General features: G+C 40.4%; 2 protein-coding genes across 5 annotated transcripts; both read left to right on the forward strand.

The window, feature by feature from the left end:
• The first annotated feature begins 1,253 nt into the window (after nucleotides 1-1,253).
• Nucleotides 1,254-13,694, forward strand: egl (Egl_like_exo domain-containing protein). Of its 4 annotated transcripts, none has more exons than XM_070209779.1 (8): nucleotides 1,254-1,909; nucleotides 3,396-3,638; nucleotides 9,574-9,819; nucleotides 9,881-11,747; nucleotides 12,128-12,226; nucleotides 12,287-12,536; nucleotides 12,616-12,680; nucleotides 12,743-13,694. In XM_070209779.1, exons 2-8 carry the CDS (start codon nucleotides 3,473-3,475, stop codon nucleotides 12,963-12,965), a joined length of 2,916 nt encoding a protein of 971 aa, XP_070065880.1. In that variant the 5' UTR covers nucleotides 1,254-1,909; nucleotides 3,396-3,472; the 3' UTR covers nucleotides 12,966-13,694. The 4 variants fall into 4 exon arrangements, with proteins under 4 accessions (XP_070065880.1, XP_002059308.2, XP_015024277.1 ...); XM_002059272.4 differs by having other exon boundaries at nucleotides 1,255-1,909; nucleotides 12,592-12,680; XM_015168791.3 differs by having other exon boundaries at nucleotides 1,255-1,546; nucleotides 12,592-12,680.
• On the forward strand, nucleotides 6,842-7,798 carry LOC26530755 (proteasome subunit beta type-4). The gene has a single exon (XM_015168889.3). It carries the CDS (start codon nucleotides 6,963-6,965, stop codon nucleotides 7,704-7,706), a length of 744 nt encoding a protein of 247 aa, XP_015024375.1. The 5' UTR covers nucleotides 6,842-6,962; the 3' UTR covers nucleotides 7,707-7,798.
• Nucleotides 13,695-21,500: the final 7,806 nt, after the last annotated feature.

Consider the following 21,500-nt stretch of genomic DNA (forward strand, 5'->3'; position numbering starts at 1 on the left):
TTAGAAATTCTTGGAGTCTGGTGATGCCCCTCATTTGCATTCAGCCTCGTTAGCGTCTGGGACTTAAGCTGAAATTCAAATACGAGCTCGGTCAATGGATTCGTTGTAAAGATCATGGTTGTTGCGAATGTTTCGCTGGAGATGGGGGACATCAAACATTAAAAAAAAAAATATTGCGGACAGTTACCCTGGTTGTGTTTACAGATTTGGTAAGTTGGAAACGTGCCAAGTGGGCAACGTCTAGTTTTGATGGCCTGGCGAAAGGTGCGGCAGATTGACTTGCCTGCCAGGCAAGGCTTCTTAGCCGCAGTCGCTAATCCTAGCTGAAGATTGCTGAAATTACGCATCAAATGGAACAACGATTCCATCAGCCAATAGCCAGTTGTTGTACATGTACTATAAATAATTGCACATTTGGTTAAGCACATGAAAATTCCTTAACGCAATTACAAGGCAGCAATTTGTAGAAGAGCAGACGAACCAAATCAGTGCGTTTTAATTGAATAAACGCAGCAGTTATAAATGTTTACATTAAGTGAGTGCACCCTGATCCCCCTCCCCCCACCCATCCGATCAACTTTAATTAGCGGCAACAAGTCGAGACAAGGCAGCGAAACGAGCAACGGATGCGTTCAATTATGCCTGACATGGGCCGGAGGAGCAGTTGCGGCGCCATGTCCATGCAACACCCGTTCCCATAACCTGGAGCACATGTTGGTGTCAGAAAAATTGTCACTGGCCCGCGAGCAACACCTTTTCCGCCGATATCGGGCAACTCCATTAATTTGCATACGGTCAATTAGCCAGGCCGACGTTGGCCAAGCTAACGACCAGGTTTGAGAAGCTTGTAAATCATCAGCAAAGCAACGCGTGTCACGTTTGCATACATTTTATAGCTCTTGTGCGTGCTTCGCTTTTCCTCGCTGTCCTAGCGCGTGATTTATATCAGTCATATACATATTGATATGTACACAAATATTTAGTTCTTACAGATAGTGAAGGTGTGCTATCAACGTTTGACTTTGTTGCATTTGTTGATTAGCTTATAAGTTTCAAATCGTTTTGAATAATTTAAAACATTTGAATTTTGCGCCACTTTAATTCGCTCTGTTAATAAATATAAATAACAGCATGTTAACTCAAATGGGCACTGTTAATTTACAGCCCCCCAGCCCTGGTCACACTGTTTTTAACATAGTTCGCACAGCTGTTTTGCCATTCACATAGAAACTGTTCATAATCGATATCGTAATCGAAGGCACACCTGAAGTCGCGTTCGCGTTGTCATCATCGCTCCAAAACCTCTGCACACCAAATTTTGCCGTTTTTACACACGAAAACGTGTGTTTTTCTTTGCTTTTAATACGCATTAATATTGCTAAAGTTCTTATGCCAGCAGAGCGCAGCTGTTGTGGGTGATAACAATTTGTGCAACAAGTGGTTTTCAACTTGTTTTTTACTTCTCAACCAAAGTGCCTTACAAATACCGACGCGCGCACACGTATATTGTTTTTACCTGCCAGCTTGCACGCATACAAGCGCATACGTAAGCAACAACAAGTTGTGAACTTTATGCTTTGAATCCAATAAGATAATTACGCCGAAAAATGTTAAGCTCATACACATAATTTAATTAAAGCGCTCAGCCTCAGTGAATGAAAATAAAACTAATTAGAAGTGCTGACCAACAAAAAAAAACTACCAAAATCCCTACCGCGAGGATCAGTATCGCGTCTCTAAATGTGATACAAGAAGGGAACGAGAGAGGGCTTAATATCATTCAGTGTGTCTGTGTGTGCGTGTGTGTGAACAAAGCTTATTTACAACAAAAGCATCAATCCACAAATTGAAACAAGTGTATTTTAAATATAGATTACAAAGTCCATTTAAGCAAATAAAAATAACGCAGGTAATTACACATAACTGACATTTTTCACTTTTGCTTTTACATACGTACGCATACGTACATACATAAATATGCAAAAATACCTATGTGTACAAACAAACATACATATTGTACGCTCATTTCTTTCATTGACATTGTTTTTGCTTTTTTCTTTGCATGCTATGTAAGAGTTTTTGAGCGTTTTGTCTGCAGCGTACTGAAATATTTTGTATGCTATTTTCTTTTTATCGTTTCTCACTGCCCTGTGCTCTTTTTTTTATTGTTTTACCTTTCTACACATTTAACAGTCATCATCAATTTGCACTTGCTTCTTAATGTTGCTATCTCTTTTTACACTCAAAGAAATAGCAACAATACTAGCAGCGGGTCTTATAAGAATTATATTGGTGTGCTTGAAGTTTCTTGTTTGGCTACTCACAGACACACACACACATGCCGCTGCTTTGGAATGTTCTCTTCGATGCCTTTTGTGTTGTCGTTCCTGTTCTCAATACATTTTGTATTAGGTCTATGTGTGTGGACGTTGTCAACGGGTTTGGGCTATCATCATACACACACACACACACACACACACACACTCATCAAGCTAATTTCAATAAACATTGTAGACTGTGTAGCTTTGTTATTTCTTCCCGTTGCTTGTCCACCTTTTTTGTGTCAATCACCTGTTTTTCACACGCCAACCGCCAACCAATAACAACTCAAAATAAAGGGCAACATTCGCCGTCTTTTCTTTCTCCGTGTCCTGCTAAAATAGCAGCTGAAACTCTGCTTTGTTTATACTTTTGCGGCGCATAATGTTAAGTTGAAAGGTCAAAATTTTAACAGATAAAACTGCTTAACGTTGATACAGATTTTTATATTTGTAACACAGACAAATCAATTTAATAATTTTAAATTTGTAATATATATCATTTTATAGATACATATTGTTCAAATCAAACATAATGTGAGCTATAATGTGTCCTAAATGAATGTAGAATAGCAGTCAGGAATCACTGTTAGTTAACATTAAAGTTGGCAGCAACAGCGCTGCTAGCATCAGTTGTTTTTCGGCATTCGAGCGCGACGCAAGGACATATCCAGGGATAATTCCGCAAAGCTACGCACCCAAGCAACCAAAATTTACGTGGCGGCTTTTCAATTATTTAAACCGGAAAGCCGACGTGCAAGTTGAGTTTATGACTTTGCGCGCTCAGTGCGAGTTAAGCCAGCAGATGTGATAGAGACAGAATTGTAAGAAAAACCTATAGAAAAGAAGGGGGAAGATAAAGACAAAAAACGAGAATGCAATAACATAAAGCGGCTGCGGCCTAAGTGGAAAAGTGGCTGTGCATTAAAAGCACAAAAGGACAGACAAACCGTTGATTTGTCATTGCTTTTCTTTTCGCTCATTGCATAAGGTTATTTGTTGACGCTGGATTTAAATGAATGAAAAAGCTCTCTACTAAAACTAACTAAAACTTTTCAACTCTCTCGCTTATTCCAGATAACGGAAACAAAAATAGCCGCAACGTGACGTATTCTCGCATCAATAATTAAAAAGGATAAGCAAGTGCATACGATATGGAGTCCATGGAATATGAAATGGCACGCAACATGACGCTGCTCTTCTTCCTCGAGCGGCTGCTGGACAAGGGCGAGCCACGCACCGTGCACGATCTCTCCTGCCAGTTTGGCAATAAGGAGTTCACCAAGGAGATGCGACAAATCGCCGGCGGTAGTCAGTCTGGTGAGTGCTCAAATCGCATTTAATGAAAAGTGAAAACTGTTTTACTTTACGTTTTAATATCGCTGTGGGCAACCTGAAACCAGGTACAGTGAAAACCAATACTAGACATATTTGTACACCTGTGCGGGTTCAATGTTTTCCGCTGCCTGTTGTCGTTTTTCTTGTCGTTTAAGTGCTTGACTTGTCCAAGTGCACATGTCATTGCCAGTCTCCATTGTCGCCCAGCAACTGAGGCTGCGGTTTTAACCGCAAAAGAAAATTGAAGGCGTCGAGCTGGCATGACTAAAAGATATCCTGCATTGGCTGTAAACAGCAGTCAATAAGGTCGGAGGTGCTTTACTGTTTCAACCACTTTATTAGACAACTATGTTTTCAGGGCTATTGTTTTTTACATCAATCGATAATAGACGTAGTTTTGTTGTGTTTTGTCTGTGGCGACTGTCTTTGGAAAAAACTGGATTCATCCAAATAATATAAAACACTTGACGTGTACGTCCGCTCTTTGACTTACAACAACAACAAATTAACACACATAAACACAAATTGCGTGCGTTTTAAAAATAAAAATACACAACTCTTCAAAAACTTTAAAAATAAACACCTTCTGGAGGTCGGAGCAATGCACTTTTCAACCAGAAAAAAAAGGCGATAGATTGGCCCCAAAATTCATTAGCGGGTAATAAGAATAGAAATCTAGTGATATTTACAGGAAGTTACCATAGTTGTGATTAATAATTAGCAGAAATTCAATTCATATCAGACTCTTTGACGACAATCTCCTTTTTTGTCGTGTTTTCATAGTTGAGTTGCTGTTTACTTTAGCATGCATTGTTAATTGTTATCATTTACGGCACATTTTTATTACAGACATTGTTCACAGCTTGTGGTTCCGTTAATTGCACTCTTAAAATAAGTGCAACAAATGCATTCAACAAATACTTATCGCATTTAAAATACATATGTCTTTTAAACTACAGTTCGTGACGTGCGTTTTTAAATACAGATTTGAAGCGTTTGCAGATGCGGAGAACACAACGCTATATGCCAAATTAGTTGGCTGTAGGGAGAGTGGGCTTGACAATTTCTTAAACAGAATCGTATCAACTTTAAAGGAAGAGTCAAAGCCCAAGTCCTAGGCGAATAGGCGAGCACCTCAGTCTTTAATGGGCGCTTAGCTAACTCTTGGCCTTAAGCAATACCGAAGCTATAAGCTCCAGCTGGAAGCAAAGCCCAAAGCCCCAGCCAGCCCATAGACATATTTTATGCGGCACCTTTTCTTGTCAACGTTTTGCTTATTCCTCTTATAAGCCGTTAAGAGCGTACTGTAGCCCACTCTCAATACCTTTAATATTTTCATATGGAATCCAAATGATGATGTGGGTAAATTTGCTTTTCTTGTTTGGTTTGCAATAGAAAAGTGTCGATTACGTGACAGAAATGTTCAATTGAATTTCAAATATTATAGCAAACTATGCTGAGAAAGATATCGAGAGAGGGAGAGGGTAAGAGCCACCCATTTGTTGCTTCAATAATGCATGAGCTTGGGCTTGGGAAGGTCTCTCGCTATTCCCCAGCGGCTGACGAGGGTTTCAGACAAACAAGAAAACATTTACAAAATTAATGTCACAAGCAATTTTGCTCTAACTCAACAGCTTTTAGAGAGCTTGTAGAACCAACACTCAATTCTGTCATAAGTTCTCAGCTTAAAGGCTATTAACTAAAATGTGATAATGGCTTGGACAAACAGTTTCCAAATGCCTGCGTTCCCATTTCACTGCTAATTTGACAACTGATCGCCTAAAAACTTAAAACTAAAAACAAGTTTTGCATGCATTTTGTGCGAATCATTTGGCCAAACTTAACCATGCCAGTTTATTGCCAGCTGACAACATCGATGTGGATGTCGATGTGGATATGGATGTTGTTGTTGAATAGTTGCACACAAACATATGCCATATTGGCGGGGCTTAGGTTGGCCTCCACGTGAAGCACGAAATGTTTTTGTTTTTGCGTAATCGATTGCCAAAGCGAAGGTGGAACGCATTTGTCAATGGGAACTCAAATTTTTTAACTAGCGGGAACTCGCAAAATATGCAGGTAATACAGTGAAGTCTCCTCTAACGGACAACAGCCAAGTTGCCGTATCACAGCATGCTCAACGCGTCCGTGTTCGATTTACCTCTCAGACACATTTCAGTTTGACTTGCGCTCCTTTGGCCCTGTGTCAGACTCAGGGCATAAATTTAACGATTTTATGCCGACAGCAGTCGGTTGGCCCATTTGAAATCCTTTGGCACCCTGGGCTCATGCTCCATCTCCATCCGCGTTGCGTGTTGGCATTGTGCGTTCAAGTTGAGTTGTTTTGTATTTGTGTTAAGCTTGCCTGGCAGATGGCAAGGTTTTTTTTATTGTTGACTTGTGCCAGGGAAATGGAAATCAAAATGGAGTTGGAAATGGCACTCGGTTAAGCTCGACATTGATTTTTGTTGTGTGGAAGTCGTCGTATTAATAGCAAAAACGTTTTAACAGTAAACTAATTTGCTATTTATTAATGTCGTCTTTTGTGCTTAATGAGCAAAAGCGTCAGTTAATAAGCCCATTATTAATTCATGTTTAGGCCATATAATATGCCAGGCCAACCTCCAAGTCAAATATATACACACTTTAAGCAAATTTCACTTTCCAACTGAACACATAAAATCTTGAATTTATTGCCACATAACCCTTTTACCTGCTTGGCCAAGCCACTTGCAGAATGTATAATATTTCTGCCCTACGGCCCTGTGGAGTGGCTGGCTGGGTGGCAAGGTTCTGTATGGATTACATTTCAATAAGCAAACATATATATATAGTATATACATATGTATATATATATATATATATATATATATATATATACATACATATATATTTATAGAAAACGTTCTCGTTGTACAAAACTGTGTCCAATATGAGGCGAGTAAAATGTGCCAACAACACAGACACCTGCTCCTCAGGGGACGGGCTGATTCACCCACCTGCCCGCGAAATATTCTTGCTTGCCAGCCAAGAAATGTTGCTAAACAAACAGACAAATATTGTCTCTGTCTCACAGTGTTTTGGTGGGATCTAAAAAAATACTTGAGGGGTTAAGTATAAAGTATTCGAGATTTGAAACATAGCTAGTTTATTTTATTTTTCACAATATAGTTGTAGTATGCTGTGGAAAAAGTCTATTTCATTTATATCGATTTCAAGAATTTGTTTCTTACTTTTATTCTGTTAAATAAACAGCTGATATGGGTGTTTCATCCATTTGTCCTGCACCTTTCTAAATTTATTTGAATGGCGAATGATATGTTAACCAGCTTCGGTCGACCCAGAAGGTTTTACAATCTAATGAGTGCAGATCTACCTGGGACCAGGTTTCCCGCATCTGGTATCACTCCTGGCTCCTCGGTGCTGGGCATTCGATTTGATGGCGGCATTTTGGTGTCCGCCGATACGCTGGTCACCTATGGCAACCTAGCTCGGTACCAGAACGTCGATCGAGTGATCAAGATCAGCGACAGTGTCTTGCTTGGAGGCGGCGGTGATTTTGCCGATATACAGTCAATTGTTCGAACCATAGACCAGAAAATTATCAATGATCATTGCCGGGACGACGGGGCGAGCATGAAACCTATGGCTTTGGTAAACTGGCTGACGCGGCTCCTCTATGGACGCCGATCACTTAAGCAACCCCTCAAAGCCGAGATAATCGTTGCCGGCATCGAAGACGGATGCCGGCCATATTTGAGTGCTGTGGATGCGCGTGGATCGCCCTTCGAAAACTACGTTGCGGCAAGCGGCTTCGCACGCCTTATTGCCGTGCCTCTGGTACGCGAACGCAAGCCCATAGACAGGGATTTCAGCTTAAAGGAGGCATCCACTTTGATCCGCGATTGCATGAGAATCCTTTATTATCGCGATACACGAAGCATTGCTCAGTATACGGTGGGTATTTGTACGCCCGATAATTGTAGTATAAAGGGTCCCTTCAAAGCTGAAGAAAATTGGGCGATTGCCGATCACGTTTCGGGCTACTAGATATATTCTAACATTTTGTATTGTTCAGTCGTCAGATCGGTAAACTATACAGAATATATTTTAGATTTTAATACAACAATGATAATTCAAAATATTGATTGCATTCCATTAAGAGTACGAGAAGCCCCCGCAGCTGCTTTTATGATAGGATGGACGTGTATGTGGACTAGGGAAGTGCCACGTCCCGTGTTGCTGAGGCTATATTGCGGTAGATAAATATTTATGACTCGTATTTTTGTGGCTTACAATTTTCAAAAAGTTCACTCTGCTTCACCTGTAAATTTCAATTTCAATTTGTTTAATACACAAGGACACATAAAAATTGAATTATTGCACCAGTTGCTTGGCCCATTTAGTGGACACGTCGTATACGACGATATTTCACTTTTTCACTTTCAAGCGGGAAAGAGGCTGAGCTGAAGCCACATCATTTGTCTGTCTTGTGGCTCATTGAGCACTTGATATATGGATTCGTAGGCCCAGATTGGCAATCTTCCTGGTGGCTGAAATCTCATCACATGTCTTTGCCATTTCTTAATTTGATTATTCGCTAGTTCATTTACATTTTAAAGCCCGGTGAGAAATGCAATTAGATTAATTTATGCTGCGATTTTGAGCAAAACTTGTTAGCAATTCAATTTGACAACAAGTAACAATGACAACTCGGAGCCGGAGCAGAGGCTGCTGTTGCTCCCCCCTCGACACGCAACAATAAAAACAAACAAATTCCCTGCTCCCCGCCCCTTGCTTCATCAAATGCTGCGCGTTTGTCATGTCACGTCATATTACACACACAATAGGCTGTGTCACGAGACGAGTGAGAGGCATCCAGAGGGGTTACCAATGGTGTAGAGCGGCTGACGGCAGTCTGTCAGCAACTATGACCTGATTTATCAAATAAATAGCTCGCACAGTTTGGCTTGAGTGCATTCACTTTTCATTTGGCTGGAGATGTGCACTGTAAACAAATTGCTGATGCATTGTAAAACAGATTGTTTGAAATTCATTCATACCATTTTTGAGGTGAATAATCTTTATTAAATCAATATTACAAATTAAATTGAATATTTTTATAAATATTTGAAACAGTATTACTCTAGACGTTTTCAGATAAGTTTAATTAATTAACTAATTTGGAATTTCATAATATTACAAAAAGTATGTACAACTTCTTCTAGCTCGAGCTCACTTTTTAAATCGAAATATTTTACTTGTGGCACTGGGTGTAGGATGTTAACTTTTATGTTCCATCTATTTAACCATTAATATTTATTTGTGCCGTGCACAAAAACACAACAAAACTATATGTCAGATCAAGTCCTTTTTATACACATAATTGTAACTGATATAAGGGTTAGCTCATCCTCGCCCATCCCCGACCCGAACCAACTTCGGCCAACTTTGCAACCAAAGCGGCAACAATCATCTGAAGAAGATATGCACATACATACATGAATAGACATTGATATATATGTAATTTAGTTATTACAATAAAGTTAATTATGGGAAACCGGGCCCATGTGGCAGCATGATAGCAAAGTTATACAATGCGCAAGTGCGCATTTAAGTTAAAGCTTAATTCCTGGCAAAAAAACTAATCAACTGCTATGGAGAGTACATATATGTATGTATATATATGTTGTATATGGATGTACATATATACGATGTACATTAAGTACTTTGCCAGTTAAAGCACTAAAATGTCTTACGACACGTACACATTGAAAGGGGTGCTGGCGAATTAATTAAGTTAACACTTTTACTGCATTACTGCATAGAGGGATACATTAATAGAGAGGGAGAGCGAAAGAGCCACACTAATGGCTTTTACTAATTATAATTGACATCTTTGGTTTCTCGCTGACAGGTTTGAAGAAATTTCTCGCCCAATACCCATCGATATTTCTTGTGGACGGAGATTATGTGCAGGTGAATGCCTATCAGCACAGCAGTTCGGACGATGGCAACAGCGGCGGCAAGCGCGACTACATCCAAGAGGCTAAAGACTACTTCAAGAACAAAATGCTCCAATATGGCGCCGCTGCCGAGGTCCCAGTTCGCAGTTTGCTCGGCCATCGTTCGCAGGCATCGCCACAAGTGCGTCACATATCGGGTGAGTGACCAGATTAATTTTTCGGTTAATCTGATCTTTAATGTTAGCTTTCACTTTATAGGGCAGCATATCAAGGAGTTTACGGACTTTCTGATGAAGCACACGGACACATTTAAGGTAACAGACGACTATGTGGTGCTGGTGGGCAGTGAGAATATGACGGATCTTCCGGCCAGGGACCGCTTGCATTTGCCTCAATCGAACATTGATACGCGCGGCACACAGCAAATGCTCGACTTTTTTGCACAGTGTATCGAAATGAAAGGACCGCTGCTGGTGGATCAGCTATTTCACCTGCTGACACTCAACTTTCCCCAGGATCAATGGCTGCGCATGTTCAAGACGCCCGGCGATTTGAGCTCCTTTCTGAAACTATTCGGCGACTGCTTTCACATACAAGCCAATCTAGTCACGCTGCTGCAGAAGCCGAAGCTAAACGACTCGCATATTCAGCAGGCACAAGCGCATTCTCGTGAGCAGTTTAATGCGCTTAACAATAATCAGAATCCACGAAAGCCAGAGGCAGCTATGAGTCCCGTGCAGCAGCGCTTACATTCGCCAGCCATGCGCAGCAATGGTTACAGCAACAACAATCTGAATAACAACAACAATAATAATAATAACAATATAGTATCGCCTAATTTCAAGCTAAATGCGCCAGTATCGAATATGACAGGCGGCAATGGTTTCGGACAAAGCCAAAACAAGTCAGAGCCCAATTCAGGCTTTGACAGCTATGTGCCAATGTCTGAGCTGAAACTAGAGAATCTATGCGAGAACAATTATCCCAGCTCAAATGTGTGCTACGGTCCCATAGGAGCAGCGCCACAACAACAGCAGCAGCAGCAGCAGCAACAACAGCCACCGGCGCCAACGGAGCGTTTGAACAGCGTTAATCAAACACTGAAGCAGCGCATAAATACACTGGTCATACGCACCCTAGCGGAAAATCTGGAGAAGGACAAACAAACACTAGCTAATCAGAACGCACACTTGAGTCCGGTGCACAGTTGCAACACCAAAGCGACAGGTAGCGCAGGAACAACGGTTGCGGGCACAGTTGTGGCAACATCGGCACAGAATAATGCCAATCCCTCGCCTAGTCAAAGCTATTTCGTTGGCGATACCTGGAAGATAAAAGTACTTCAAAATACCACTGTTATTGCCAATGTGAAGCATTCAACGTTTGTCACTGAGGCTTTGCTAGACCTGGCCAAAGATGAGAGCAATATTGCCATATCGCTCGATTGTGAGGGCATAAATCTTGGCATAAAGGGTGAGATAACTCTGATTGAGATCGGTACAGCTCGTGGTGAGGCATTCCTTTTCGACGTGCAATCCTGCCCCGCCATGGTGAGCGATGGTGGCTTAAAGACGCTACTAGAGCACGATCAAGTGATAAAAGTTATTCATGATTGCCGGAATGATGCAGTAAATCTGTATCTGCAATTTGGCATATTGTTGCGCAATGTATTTGACACGCAAGCGGCGCATGCCATATTACAGTATCAAGAAAACGGCAAGCAGGTGTATAAGGCCAAATATATATCGCTAAACTCGCTGTGCGAGCAATACAATGCGCCCTGTAATCCTATTAAGGATCAGCTGAAGCAAATCTATCGGCGAGATCAGAAGTTCTGGGCCAAAAGACCGCTGACACGTGAAATGATGCTGTATGCGGCTGGGGATGTCCTTGTACTGATACACGATCAGCTCTTTGGCAGTCTGGCGCAACAGATTAAACCCGAAAACAGGCAGCTATTCTCCGAGCTGTGCACCGAGCAAATTCTCATGCAGATCAAGCCCAATGAAGTCAAGATACGAAAGAAGCAGCGCAAGGTTAGCACCGAGGTGTCTGATCTGAAGCAGAAACTGACGCAGACCAGCAAAAGTATTGTGCTTTCCAATCGCGAGATACGGCTGCTGCGGTGAGTCCAATACTGGATAATATATATATTATAGATGTACCTTTTAATTTAGAAAACTATAAGTACGGGTGAATTTTTAAACCTCGAATACTGTGTACTCTCAATCATGTTTTTCATACTTTAATTCTCGATAAAAGAAAAAAGTATACATTTCGATCTCAAGTCCTAGATTTTAAAATTAAGAATTCAATTTTTTATAAAGCTGTCGGCTCTCTGATGCGTCCAAAAAGCTGTGTTGCTCAAAAATTGATCCATATTTTTTCGAAAATTTCAATTAAAAGATTTGGCGTTAAATGATTTTAGCTCAGGTTAACTTGACCATGGGAAAGCAGCCTAATGCCGCTAGTATATAATTAAAAAAAAGCGTCATTCTCTTACAGCTATATGGACTTGACGGAGGACGAGAAAGAGCGCCTCAAGGGCTATTACAAAGTGGCCAAGAAGTTGGAGAAGATGGAATCTGCTGGTAATCCAAATAAGTACGTAGCACTTACGGTGTGTAGTTGATAACTATTTTAATATACCACATTTACTTGCAGAGATCAAAGTGACTCTGAGGACGAAGCGGAGCCAAATGAAAACGACTTTTTCCCAAGCTTGGATTCGGTGCCTTCGGATAATTCGCTGTCGGGTACATTCTCTCCACGTTTCAGCTCTGAGCCACCCAGTTTGACTGAGTCAATGCAAATGCTAGAGGAAATACTGCAAAATAAATCGATGGATCGGATAGCGCGCATTGATAAGCTCGAGGCCATATTGACGACTGCAACTACATTGCCATGCGATCAAGTGAGTGTAGCTTTAAGTTAAAATCATAAGTTTCCATGCTAAATAACTCTTGCAGATTATTACTTCCAATGCAATGCAGGAACAACTGGGCTCCAGCATTGCGACCACTGAGAATCTGCAAATCATTCGCGAGAAATCAAGAAAGTAAGTCCAAAAACGTTTATTGCAAACGAAAAGAAAACTATCATATGATATTGCAATTTAAGCATGAAGAACTGTAATTGCCATGGAGAGCGCAGCATAACGCCCATTTTGAGATCAGGGAATGACAAGCGAGTAGTCAAACTGGTGGATGCAGAGTCGCAAACTCTGAGCACCGGCGACGTAGTTATCACCAAAATCTTTTTTCAAGAAGAACACGAGCGTGCCAAGGAGACGGCATTGGCCAATAGCAATGCCAATTCACCGAAAAGGGTGGCTTCAACTTAAACAGTTTTTGAAAACCGATTCCTAACTAGAAGAGAAATGTGCAGACAGACATATGTATTATTTTTTATTATCATGATGAGACGTCACTTGAAATGGAAGTAAAAGACGGAGTGCCCAACTCTATTAAATATGCAATAATTTTTCTATCTATTGAAAAGCAATATAATTTGTGCCTAAATGTTGAACATTGTATTAACAATACTTGCTATATAGTATATTATTTACTCCTATTTCAACTGTGTTAACATAAACATATATTGATATATTGATTTTGCTCACTCATTAATGAAATCAACCATTTTACTAAGCCAAAATTGTTACACCGAATCACACTTCTCATCGAGAGATGGTTTAGAATTTGTGTTGCATTCTGATTTTTTAGCAATTTGAGTTAAAGCTTTACTTATACACTTACAATTATATTAAATGAAAACCTAGCGAACCAATCAAATACGTGTATTAAATTTGACATTTAAACAAGATTTGCTTTGTATTTTACATAAAAATTAAGCAAATCTTATAAGAAACGTTGGACCAATCTGTGTAAAATCGAACGCCTTTAAATTTAAAGAAACAGTTTGTTAAGGTTTCCAATATCCTTGTCGCCATATCAAAACTAAACTTTGTATTTTTATCATAATACCTCCAAAAAAAAAAATAAACACGTTTATCCAAGTTAATTTTAAATATACCCAAATATATAATCAAAATTTCTAACCTATAAACAAAGTGCATAGTCAATATAAGTATTTGATATTAAATTGTAAAGAGAACTTATTGAAACTGTACGATTATAAAATATGCATATTTAAATAAAAAAAAAATTGTATATAAACATTTAATGAAAAACTGCTCGAGAGAAATTGTGAAAAGCTTCAGATAGCTCTTACTATCACAAATTTTAGAAACAGGCTTCCTTCAAAGACAAGGACTGCTTGGACAATCTTCGTTAGTTAATGATGGATTTGCAGCCTCTGTTGGAATATGGATCGTCTTTCAATGAAGGAGGACTTTTAGCATGACTAGAATTATTAAAAAACTTAAAAATGTTTCAGTTTTTTGTTTTTTATTTAACACCAAACATCAAGAGGCTTAAAACATTGATAAGTTTGTGCATAAGTATACATTGTAAACATTTATAAAGATATTTGTTACGTATTAGTATTAGTATCCTTAAGTGGTAGTGAATTTGTCAAGAACTTTTTTTCATTGTACCTAGTCAGTCATGTACATTTGTTTTTCGCGTAAATAATATTTATATAATGACTTTTTTAAGCGAATTTACGTTTGAGAGAGACATTTTTCCATATTTTTCCACAAATTCTGTGTTTTACTGTATATTTCAAGTACAGCAAGTTTATTAATAGGCATTATTTATAGTTATACTAGACATCAAGGCTAATATTGTAAAATTGAATTTGTTGTGTAAGTTAATTTAAATACTTTTAACTAAACTTAAGTTATTTGTTTTGAGACACAGGTCTAATCTTAATCGTAGGGCTCTTTATTTTTGCTCAAACAATATCCCATGGAAATTTGGAAAATCCAAATATAATTGTTGAGCATCTTATTGACCAATTTAAATTCGTATTTTATCTGGCTTATTATCCTTTTACTCAATTTTTATGTTAATACTAGCATTATACTATTTAATATGTACAATTTTATTAAATGACTGCATTTAAATGACTGCAACATAAGCAACAGCAAACACTCGGTTTCAAATTGATGGTAAGTGTATATGCGTTCATATTTTAAAACTTAAATGCTAATTAGCTGGATCGCACATGTTATAATTTATATGACTAGAATGTGGAGCGAAAATTTTAAATAAATTTAAGTAGTAAAAGATATACATTGAGAGTTTTTTAACATATAAAATATATTAACATAAATTAGTAAACAAAAATGATGGACCTCCGCGAGTATCCCATCCCAATCATCCGTCTATTGGGCTTTATTTGGCCAAGATATAGGCATTTAAAGTATTTCAATAAAATTCGTGTTTGTGGCCATAGAAGTAAAGCAAAGCATTGCATAAGTGTGGCCATAGAAGTAAAGCAAAGCATTGCATACTTTCAAACTGTCTGCATAACACGCTTGCTCTAGCATACTTTTCGTCTGCGCATGAAAAAACCTATTCACAATAACACATTGCAGCAAAATTTGATTGAATAATAAAGTGCAAATAACTCCGCTTAATTCATTCCGATTTCGGAATGATATATGCCGACCATCGATTGCCACCCAAAAATCCGCATTCTAACGACATTATCTCGGCATGATCAACGGCGGAGTTATGTCGTTTTGAAGCGACATAGCTCTGCCGATCTAAAAAAATCATGGAGATCTGACGTTTCAAAGCGACATAATTTCGCCGTCGATCTTGGCGGATTCTACGGACCTCCAAGAGTAGCCCCTCCCTTTTTGACCCCTATCGGGCTTTATTTGGCCGAGATATAGCCATTTAAAGTTTACCAAAAAATTTCGTGTGGTTGTGCACAAAGAACTAAAGCAAGGCATTGCATATTTTCGAGCTGATCACATAACACCTATTCACAATGGCACATTGCATCGATTGCCACCCAACAATCCGCATTCTAACGACATGATCTCGCCATGATCAACGGCGGAGTTATGTCGTTTTGAAGCGACATAGCTCCGCCGATTTAAAAAAATCATGGAGATATGACGTTTCAAAGCGACATAACTTCGCCGTCGATCTGCAAATAACTCGGCTAAATACACCCAACAAACCGCATTCTAACGACATGATCTCGCCATGATCAACGGCGGAGTTATGTCGTTTTGAAGCGACATAGCTCCGCCGATTTAAAAAAATCATGGAGATATGACGTTTCAAAGCGACATAACTTCGCCGTCGATCTGCAAATAACTCGGCTAAATAGCTCCGCCGATCTAAAAAAATCATGGAGATATGACGTTTCAAAGCGACATAACTTCGCCGTCGATCTGCAAATAACTCGGCTAAATACACCCAAAAAACCGCATTCTAACGACATGATCTCGCCATGATCAACGGCGGAGTTATGTCGTTTTGAAGCGACATAGCTCCGCCGATTTAAAAAAATCATGGAGATATGACGTTTCAAAGCGACATAACTTCGCCGGCGATCTGCAAATAACTCGGCTAAATACAGTCCGATTTCGGAATGATATACCACTTTCTACTCGTACGGATGCCGACCATCGATTGCCACCCAAAAATCCGCATTCTAACGACATGATCTCGCCATGATCAACGGCAAATAATCATGGAGATATGACGTTTCAAAGCGACATAACATGATCAACGGCGGAATTATGTCGTTTTGAAGCGACATAGCTCCCCCGATCTAAAAAAATCATGGAGATATGACGTTTCAAAGCGACATAACTTTGCCGTCGATCTGCAAATAACTCGGCTAAATACACCCAAAAATCCGCATTCTAACGACATGATCTCGCCATGATCAACGGCGGAGTTATGTCGTTTTGAAGCGACATAACTTCGCCGTCGATCTTGGCGGATTCTACGGACATCCCCGAGTAGCCCCTCCCTTTTTGACCCCTATCGGGCTTTATTTGGCCGAGATATAGCCATTTAAAAATTACCAAAAAAATTCGTGTGGTTGTGCACAAAGAACTAAAGCAAAGCATTGCATATTTTCGAGCTGATTACATAACACCTATTCACAATGGCACATTGCATCGATTGCCACCCAACAATCCGCATTCTAACGACATGATCTCGCCATGATCAACGGCGGAGTTATGTCGTTTTGAAGCGACATAGCTCCGCCGATCTAAAAATATCATGGAGATATGACGTTCCAAAGCGACATAACTTCGCCGTCGATCTGCAAATAACTCGGCTATATACAGTCCGATTTCGGAATGATATACCACTTTCTACTCGTACGGATTCCGACCATCGATTGCCACCCAAAAATCCGCATTCTAACGACATGATCTCGCCATGATCAACGGCGGAGTTATGTCGTTTTGAAGCGACATAGCTCCGCCGATCTAAAAATATCATGGAGATATGACGTTTCAAAGCGACATAACTTCGCCGTCGATCTTGGCGGATTCTACGGACTTCCCCGAGTAGCCCATCTCTTTTTGGACCCTATCGGGCTTTATTTGGCCGAGATCATTTAAAGTTTACCAAAAAAATTCATGTGATTGTGCACAAGAACTAAAGCAAAGCATTGCATATTTTCGAGCTGATTACATAACACCTATTCACAATGGCACATTGCAGAAAAATTTGATTAAACAATAAAATGCACATAACTCGGCTAAATACAGTCCGATTTCGGGATGATATACCACTTTCTATTCGTACGGATGCCGACCATCGATTGCCACCCAACAATCCGCATTCTAACGACATTATCTCGGCATGATCAACGGCGGAGTTATGTCGTTTTGAAGCGACATAGCTCCGCCGATCTAAAAAAATCATGGAGATATGACGTTTCAAAGCGACATAACTTCGCCGTCGATCTGCAAATAACTCGGCTAAATAGCTCCGCCGATCTAAAAAAATCATGGAGATATGACGTTTCAAAGCGACATAACTTCGCCGTCGATCTGCAAATAGCTCGGCTAAATGCACCCAAAAATCAGCATTCTAACGACATGATCTCGCCATGATCAACGGCGGAGTTATGTCGTTTTCCAGCGACATAGCTCCGCCGATCTAAAAAAATCATGGAGATATGACGTTTCAAAGCGACATAACTTCACCGTCGATCTGCAAATAACTCGGCTAAATACAGTCCGATTTCGGAATGATATACCACTTTCTATTTGTTCGGATGCCGACCATCGATTGCCACCCAAAAGTCATGTCGTTTTGAAGCGACATAGCTCCGCCGATCTAAAAAAATCATGGAGATATGACGTTTCAAAGCGACGTAACTTCGCCGTCGATCTGCAAATAACTCGGCTAAATACAGTCCGATTTCGGCATGATATACCACTTTCTACTCGTACGAATTCCGACCATCGATTCCCACCCAAAAATCCGCATTCTAACGACATGATCTCGCCATGATCAACGGCGGAGTTATGTCGTTTTGAAAAACATAGATTCGCCGATCTAAAAAAATCATGGAGATATGACGTTTCAAAGCGACATAACTTCGCCGTCGATCTGCAAATAACTCGGCTATATACAGTCCGATTTCGGAATGATATACCACTTTCTACTCGTACGGATTCCGACCATCGATTGCCACCCAAAAATCCGCATTCTAACGACATGATCTCGCCATGATCAACGGCGGAGTTATGTCGTTTTGAAACGACATAGCTCCGCCGATCTAAAAAAATCATGGAGATATGACGTTTCAAAGCGACATAACTTCGCCGTCGATCTTGGCGGATTCTACGGACATCCCCGAGTAGCCCCTCCCTTTTTGACCCCTTTAGGGCTTTATTTGGCCGAGATATAGCCATTTAAAAATTACCAAAAAAATTCGTGTGGTTGTGCACAAAGAACTAAAGCAAAGCATTGATTATTTTCGAGCTGATTACATAACACCTATTCACAATGGCACATTGCAGAAAAATTTGATTAAATAATAAAATGCACATAACTCGGCTAAATACAGTCCGATTTCGGAATGATATACCACTTTCTATTCGTACGGATGCCGACCATCGATTGCCACCCAACAATCCGCATTCTAACGACATTATCTCGTTTTGAAGCGACATAGCTCCGCCGATCTTAAAAAAATCATGGAGATATGACGTTTCAAAGCGACATAACATGATCAACGGCGGAATTATGTCGTTTTGAAGCGACATAGCTCCGTCGATCTAAAAAAATCATGGAGATATGACGTTTCAAAGCGACATAACTTCGCCGTCGATCTGCAAATAACTCGGCTAAATACACCCAAAAATCCGCATTCTAACGACATGATCTCGCCATGATCAACGGCGGAGTTATGTCGTTTTGAAGCGACATAGCTCCGCCGATCTAAAAAAAATCATGGAGATATGACGTTTCAAAGCGACATAACATGATCAACGGCGGAATTATGTCGTTTTGAAGCGACATAGCTCGCCATGATCTCGCCATGATCAACGGCGGAGTTATGTCGTTTTGAAGCGACATAGCTCCGCCGATCTAAAAAAATCATGGAGATATGACGTTTCAAAGCGACATATTTTCGAGCTGATCACATAACACCTATTCACAATGGCACATTGCAGAAAAATTTGATTAAATAATAAAATGCAAATAACGCGGCCAAATACAGTCCGATTTCGGAATGATATACCACTTTCTACTCGTACGGATGCCGACCATCGATTGCCACCCAACAATCCGCATTCTAAAGACATTATCTCGGCATGATCAACGGCGGAGTTATGTCGTTTTCAAGCGACATAGCTCCGCCGATCTAAAAAAATCATGGAGATATGACGTTTCAAAGCGACATAACTTCACCGTCGATCTGCAAATAACTCGGCTAAATACAGTCCGATTTCGGAATGATATACCACTTTCTACTCGTACGGATGCCGACCATCGATTGCCACCCAAAAATCCGCATTCTAACGACATGATCTCGCCATGATCAACGGCAAATCATCATGGAGATATGACGTTCCAAAGCGACATAACATGATCAACGGCGGAATTATGTCGTTTTGAAGCGACATAGCTCCGCCGATCTAAAAAAATCATGGAGATATGACGTTTCAAAGCGACATAACTTCGCTGTCGATCTGCAAATAACTCGGCTAAATACACCCAAAAATCCGCATTCTAACGACATGATCTCGCCATGATCAACGGCGGAGTTATGTCGTTTTGAAGCGACATAGCTCCGCCGATCTAAAAAAAATCATGGAGATATGACGTTTCAAAGCGACATAACGTGATCAACGGCGGAATTATGTCGTTTTGAAGCGACATAGCTCGCCATGATCTCGCCATGATCAACGGCGGAGTTATGTCGTTTTGAAGCGACATAGCTCCGCCGATCTAAAAAAATCATGGAGATATGACGTTTCAAAGCGACATAACTTCGCCGTCGATCTGCAAATAACTCGGCTAAATAGCTCCGCCAATCTAAAAAAATCATGGAGATATGACGTTTCAAAGCGACATAACTTCACCGTCGATCTGCAAATAACTCGGCTAAATACAGTCCGATTTCGGAATGATATACCACTTTCTACTCGTACGGATGCCGACCATCGATTGCCACCCAAAAATCCGCATTCTAACGACATGATCTCGCCATGATCAACGGCAAATCATCATGGAGATATGACGTTTCAAAGCGACATAACATGATCAACGGCGGAATTATGTCGTTTTGAAGCGACATAGCTCCGCCGATCTAAAAAAATCATGGAGATATGACGTTTCAAGGCGACATAACTTCGCCGTCGATCTGCAAATAACTCGGCTAAATACACCTAAAAATCCGCATTCTAACGACATGATCTCGCCATGATCAACGGCGGAGTTATGTCGTTTTGAAGCGACATAGCTCCGCCGATCTAAAAAAATCATGGAGATATGACGTTTCAAAGCAACATAACATGATCAACGGCGGAATTATGTCGTTTTGAAGCGACATAGCTCGCCATGATCTCGCCATGATCAACGGCGGAGTTATGTCGTTTTGAAGCGACATAGCTCCGCCGATCTAAAAAAATCATGGAGATATGACGTTTCAAAGCGACATAACTTCGCCGTCGATCTGCAAATAACTCGGCTAAATACACCCAAAAATCCGCATTCTAACGACATGATCTCGCCATGATCAACGGCGGAGTTATGTCGTTTTGAAGCGACATAGCTCCGCCGATCTAACAAAATCATGGAGATATGACGTTTCAAAGCGACATAACATGATCAACGGCGGAATTATGTCGTTTTGAAGCGACATAGCTCGCCATGATCTCGCCATGATCAACGGCGGAGTTATGTCGTTTTGAAGCGACATAGCTCCGCCGATCTAAAAAAATCATGGAGATATGACGTTTCAAAGCGACATAACTTCGCTTCGATCTAAAAAAATCATGGAGATATGACGTTTCAAAGCGACATAACTTCGCCGTCGATCTTGGCGGATTCTACGGACATCCCCGAGTAGCCCCTCCCTTTTTGACCCCTATCGGGCTTTATTTGGCCGAGATATAGCCATTTAAAAATTACCAAAAAAATTCGTGTAGTTGTGCACAAAGAACTAAAGCAAAGCATTGCATATTTTCGAGCTGATTACATAACACCTATTCACAATGGCACATTGCAGAAAAATTTGATTAAATAATAAAATGCACATAACTCGGCTAAATACAGTCCGATTTCGGAATGATATACCACTTTCTACTCGTACGGATGCCGACCATCGATTGCCACCCAAAAATCCGCATTCTAACGACATGATCTCGCCATGATCAACGGCAAATCATCATGGAGATATGACGTTTCAAAGCGACATAACATGATCAACGGCGGAATTATGTCGTTTTGAAGCGACATAGCTCCGCCGA

Source organism: Drosophila virilis, chromosome 5 (assembly GCF_030788295.1).
Source record: "Drosophila virilis strain 15010-1051.87 chromosome 5, Dvir_AGI_RSII-ME, whole genome shotgun sequence".
In the NCBI taxonomy this organism is placed as follows: domain Eukaryota; kingdom Metazoa; phylum Arthropoda; class Insecta; order Diptera; family Drosophilidae; genus Drosophila; species Drosophila virilis.

Bases quoted from the DNA above. Each gene is read 5' to 3' on its own strand.
- egl (XM_002059272.4), top strand. From the start codon at position 3,473: ATGGAGTCCATGGAATATGAAATGGCACGCAACATGACGCTGCTCTTC. The intron at 11,748-12,127 runs GTGAGTCCAATA...ATTCTCTTACAG, and splicing joins CGCGAGATACGGCTGCTGCG to CTATATGGACTTGACGGAGG. The intron at 12,537-12,591 runs GTGAGTGTAGCT...TAACTCTTGCAG, and splicing joins CTACATTGCCATGCGATCAA to ATTATTACTTCCAATGCAAT.
- LOC26530755 (XM_015168889.3), top strand. From the start codon at position 6,963: ATGGCGAATGATATGTTAACCAGCTTCGGTCGACCCAGAAGGTTTTAC.